Below are 5669 nucleotides of genomic sequence, written 5' to 3'. Positions count from 1 at the left end.
AATGAGGGGAGATAGGAGAGGGCAAGATGATTGAGTGCTTTAAAGCTGACGGTAAGGAGATTCTGTTTGATGTAGCGGTGGATGGGCAACCACTGATAGTTCTTTAGGAGTGGGGAAACACGGACTGGACGTTTTTGTAGAAAAATGATCCGGGTGGCAGAGTGAAGTGTGGACCGGAGTGGGAAGAGGAAGCAGGGAGGTCATCAAGGAGGCTGATACAGTAGTCAAGACGGGATAGAATAAGTGCTTGGACTAATGTGGCAGCAGTTTGGATGGAGAGGAAAGGGCGGATTTTATCGATGTTGTGAAGGTCGAACTGAAAGGATTTAGTAATGTGTTGAATGTGTGGATTGAGTGAAAGACAGGAGTCAAGGCTAACGCCAAGGTTACAGGCTAATGAGACGGGAAGGATGGTGGTGCCGTCTACAGTGATGTGAAAGTCAGGCGAAGGACAGAGTTTGGGTGGGAAGATAAGGAGTTCTGTTTTATATATGTCAGGTTTGAGGTGATGGTAGAACATCCAAGAAGAGATGTCTTTAAGGCAGGAGAAAATACGAGACGGCAGAGAGAGAGAGAGAGAGAGAGAGAGAGAGAGAGAGAGAGAGAGAGAGAGAGAGAGAGAGAGAGAGAGATGGGCTGGAGATGTAGATTTTTGAGGAGAAGGAGGAGTCAGAGAAAGGGGAGACTGGAGGGAGTTAAAGGCAGATAGTGGACCGCATTTCTTGCCCTGTTTCCAAGAGGCCCCTCTAGGCTGCATGGATCAGGGCAACTGGATATGATTATCTCAACCAGGCAGTAGCAGACAGAAGAGAAGAAGCAGACAGTCGAAGGAGCAAGGAATAAAGAAAGAGGTGGGATCCAGAGAGATCCTCGCTGCCAGAGGAACCGTGAACTTTCAGGGAAGGCTGGCCTCACCCGTACCGTGGGCAAAAAGACCGGCACCTAGGAAAGGTAGATGGATCTCCTGGATCAGAATCCATGGGATTTCCCCATGTCCTCTCTGGCCAACGTATACATAGTTTGGTTGTGCAGCAGCCGGAGCCTGAACCACTGACCGTCGAGGGGAGGGGGAATCGCTTGTTGTTTGGTCCATGGGCTCTTCTCCCCGTCTTAGACTGTTCCTGCACCTGCCCTCTGCTCCCCCATCTCTCCCTTTGCTCCTACAGGTTCGGCTGATGCCACCAATCAACCATGGGAAATGGCACGAGGGTGACCGAATTCATCCTCCTGGGGCTCACAGATGACCCCCACCTGCAGGCTCTGATCTTCCTCCTCCTCTTCCTCACCTACGCATTAAGCATCACTGGCAACCTGACCATCGTCACCCTCACCTTCCTGGACTCCCGCCTGCGCACCCCCATGTACTTTTTCCTGTGCAGCTTCTCCTTGCTGGAGATCGCCTTCACATCCGCCTGCATTCCCAGTTTCCTGGTCACCATCGTCACCGGAGACAGAACCATTTCGTTTTCCAACTGCTTCACTCAGCTGTTCTTCTTCATCTTTCTCGGAGGGTCGGAGTTCTTCCTCCTGGCCGCCATGTCCTACGACCGTTACGTCGCCATCTGCCGGCCGCTGCACTACACGACCGTCATGAGCAGGGGTGTCTGCACCCTTCTGGTCCTCTGCTCCTTTATCTTCAGTTATCTGATCGTGTTCCCACCGGTTGTGTTGGTCACCCGGCTAGACTTTTGCGACTCCAACATCCTCAACCACTTCATCTGTGATTCTTTCCCAATGATGGGGATCTCGTGCACAGACACACGCTACCTGGAGCTGATGGCTTTCCTCCTGGTCTTGGGAACGCTCCTGGTCACCCTAGCACTAATGACCGCGTCGTACACGGCCATCGTCCACACCATCCTGAGACTGCCCTCAGCTCAGCAGAGGAGAAAGGACTTTTCCACCTGCTCCTCACACACGGTCGTGGTCTCCATCATGCATGGCAGTTGTATCTTCATGTATGTCAAACCGTCCGCCAAGGACAGGGTGGGACTGACCAAGGGGGTGGCGGTGCTCAACACTTCCGTTGCCCCCATGCTGAATCGCTTCATCTACATGCTGCGGAACGAGCTGGTCAAGCAGGCTTTCAGGGCCCTGGTGCACTGGGTTGGGTTTTCCTCCAGGATGTGAGGGCTCATCTGCCATAAAATACGACAGGAAAATCTGCAGGAGTCGCAAAATGTCGACTACAGAGATTCGGTGCCTGTACATTAGCCTGATGCTTCATCTGCTGGCCGACAAACAGGAATTGGCCGTTCTCCAGACCTCTGTGCGCTCCCGCACCCGCCTTCCCAGAAATCCCTGCCATCGCCAGTTCTCCCTGATACCCTAGACCTTCTGACCTCGACCATTCAGAGAGGAATGTTGCCCTTTCCCTCCGTGTTATAGAGACGTTCCGAGGTCTGCTCTTCAAGTCGGTCCCGAAGCCGATGGAGTACCACAGGTGCAATGTGATGTGTGTTTTTTTCTCCTTCCCCTGACTCTATGTCCTTTCTCCTGCCTCGAGTTCCCTCACATTTTATACCTGCCAGACCACAATTCTCTGTCTTGAAAGCCCTTCGGAAATCCCTCTTCCTACAGGAGTTCTTCCCCATTTAGATTTTTTTACTTAGATTTTACCCTCCTAACTACCACCTCAGCACGTATTCAATTCCAACAACCCATAGCACTTCTTTTCCTATCAATTTAATCTCTCCCAGTTAATCTCCCATCAACTTAAATTGAGCCAGCTGTAACACAGAAGACTTTATTTAAACCCATCTTGAGCACTTGTACACTCATCTTTATTCAACTGTGCATTCGATTATTTAATTTGGCCATTCTAGTGGTAAATTATTATTATTGTTATTGTTGTATTTGTTCATTGCTTACTGAGTGCCAAGCACTGTACTAAGCACTAGGGTAAGTACAAGACCATCAAGTCAGATACACACCCTGTTCCACACTAAGCTCATAGTCTAAACTGAGGTAGAAGAGGTATTGAATATCCATTGAACAGCTAAGGAAAGAGCGCCGCCATAGACGCCCGGGACTCCGTTACCGAGAAGCCCGCCCGCCCGCCCGTCATCACACCGCGTGGCCCCCGCTGCTCCCGGAAGTATTCTCTCCTCAGAGCGCCGCCATAGACGCCCGGGACTCCGTTTCCGAGAGGCCCGCCCGCCCGCCATCACACCGCGCAGCCTTGCTGCTCCCGGAAGGATCCTCTCCTCAGAGCGCCGCCATAGACGCCCGGTACTCCGTTCCCGAAAGGCCCGCCCGCCCGCCCTCTATCACACCGCGTGGCCCCCGCTGCTCTCGGAAGGCTCCCCTCCTCAGAGCGCCCCCATAGGCGCCCCACGCTTCCACCCCCCCACTTAAGCGACCTTCCTTACAGTGGCCCCCATCCCCCCTGTCCGGCCCGGTCCTGACTGACTGCCCCCCCGCCCCCCCACCCTGGGAAAAAGGCCCTTGTTAGCACCATGTTTCACTACCGACAACCTCATTCGCACCTACTCAGCCCTCCCATGCTAGTTGGCTGTTCGCTCCTCTCCCCAGGTATCTCTGCTCCCTGACCCCCCTTAACAGGCCCACCCTACTCCAGCACATAATAGTTTGTATCTGCTCTCTGTGACATCATTATATGCCAATTTTATTTTTGCCATAGCATATTGATTGTTTAACTACACCCTGTGATGCCATCGCCTACTTATATCATTGCTACTGTTTTATTGCTTCTGCATCTCAATTGTTAACCTCCCGCTGTACTGTCACTTCCCCTGCTGACCTCACTATGAACTTTCAATTCCCTTGCTCCCAACTGCCATTCCCATTCCTCACCTTCCCCTTCCCCTCTCCCACCCAGCTTTTTCCCTCCCTCTCACCCACCAAGACCACTCCCCCTCACCCCCTACCAAGGATCCCTCTGTACTAGCGCCAGTCCTCCACTCCTCCCTCCCGGCCCCCTCTCTCTTCTTCTCCCCGCCGACAGCCTATCCCAGTTCTCCTTTCCCATCGCCACTCCACTTCCCACTCTCCCCGCCCAGGCCCCCGCCAACTCATCCCAATCCAAACCCTCCCCACCCCTCGCACCCGTCCCCCTCCCTCGACAGCTGCTGCCAAGTGTGGCCTCTGGAACTCCCGCTCCGTTTTAAGTAAGATCCCTTTCATCCTGGACCTATTCCTTTCCAGCCCTCTACTCCTCCTCGCCCTAACTGAAACATGGCTGTCTCCAGACAACACGGTCTCTTCTGCTGCTCTCTCCAGTGGAGGCCTCTTCTTCTCCCACTCCCCCAGACTCACCGGAAAAGGAGGAGGTGTCGGTTTCCTTCTCGCCCCCAATGTCGCTTTCGCACTACCCCTTCTCCCCCTTCCCTTCCCTTCCTTTGAGGCCCACATTATTCGCCTCTACCACCCACTCCAGATTCTTGTAGCCGTCATCTACCGCCCTCCCGGCCCCATCTCCAACTTCTTTAACGACTTTGACCCCTTCCTCACCTTCCTTCTCTCCTTCTCCATGCCCACTCTGATCCGCGGAGACTTCAACATCCACATGGATATCCCTGACGACTCCTTTACCGCCCGCCTTCTATCTCTCCTCGACGCTGCCAACCTCTTGCTCCACCCCACCTCACCCACTCACCAACTTGGTCATACCCTCGACCTCATCATCTCCTATCGCTGCACTGTGTCCACCCTCACCAACTCTGAAATCCCTCTCTCTGATCATAATCTTCTCACCTGCCTCTTCACTCACACTCCTTTCCCCTGTAAATCCGTATTACTCCCTCACAGAGATCTCCACTCACTTGACCCCATCCATCTTTATGAGCGCCTCACACACCACCTCGCCGCCCTCTCCTCTCTACCAGGTCTTGATGATCAGATTACTGCTCTCAACTCTACCCTTTCTACTCAGCTAGATTCACTCGCTCCCCTTTCCCTTCGCCCCTCTCGTATCACTAACCCACAGCCCTGGATCACTGCCACTGTCCGCCTGCTTCGCTCTTATGCTCGAGCTGCCGAACGCTGCTGGCGAAAGTCTAAACACCATGCCAACCTCGTTCACTACAACTTTATCCTTTCCTGCCTTAACTCAGCCCTCTCTTCTGCCAGACAAAACTATTTCTCCTCCCTTATTGACAACCATGCCCATCACCCCCGCCAGCTATTCCGTACATTCAACTCCCTTCCCAGGCCCCCGGTTCTTCCCCCTCCTCCTTCCCTCACCCCAAAATATCTGGCCTCCTACTTCATTAACAAAATTAAATCCATCAGGTCCGACCTCCCCAAAGTCACTTTCCCCCTTCTCCAACCCCACGGCTCTTAACACTCTCTGCTACTCTCCCATCCTTCCCAGCAGTATCCTCAGAGTAGCTCTCCTCCCTCCTCTCAAGTGCTACTCCTGCCACCTGTACTTCTGACCCCATTCCCTCTCCTCTCATGAAAACTCCTGCTCCAACCCTTCTCCCCTCCTTAACTTCCATCTTCAACCCCTCACTCTCAACTGGTTCCTTCCCCTCTGCCTTCAAACATGCCCATGTCTCTCCCATCCTAAAAAAACCCTATCTTGACCCCACCTCACCTTCTAGTTATCGCCCCATATCCCTCCTACCATTCCTTTCCAAACTTATTGAACAAGTTGTCTACACGCGCTGCCTAAAATTCCTCAACAACAACTCTCTCCTCGACCC

General features: G+C 53.2%; 1 protein-coding gene across 1 annotated transcript; it reads left to right on the top strand.

Annotated features, from left to right (window-relative positions):
- The first annotated feature begins 1191 nt into the window (after positions 1 to 1191).
- LOC119921711 (olfactory receptor 6C75-like) lies at positions 1192 to 2130 on the top strand. The gene has a single exon (XM_038741777.1). It carries the CDS (start codon positions 1192 to 1194, stop codon positions 2128 to 2130), a length of 939 nt encoding a protein of 312 aa, XP_038597705.1.
- Positions 2131 to 5669: the final 3539 nt, after the last annotated feature.

The sequence above is a fragment of the Tachyglossus aculeatus genome, assembly GCF_015852505.1.
Source record: "Tachyglossus aculeatus isolate mTacAcu1 chromosome 12 unlocalized genomic scaffold, mTacAcu1.pri SUPER_6_unloc_4, whole genome shotgun sequence".
NCBI lineage: Eukaryota > Metazoa > Chordata > Mammalia > Monotremata > Tachyglossidae > Tachyglossus > Tachyglossus aculeatus.
Note: the sequence above shows the minus strand (reverse complement) of the source record. Positions and strands in the feature narration are given on the sequence as shown.

What these genes read in the sequence shown, in the direction of transcription:
- LOC119921711 (XM_038741777.1), top strand. Translation starts at nt 1,192, where the DNA reads ATGGGAAATGGCACGAGGGTGACCGAATTCATCCTCCTGGGGCTCACA.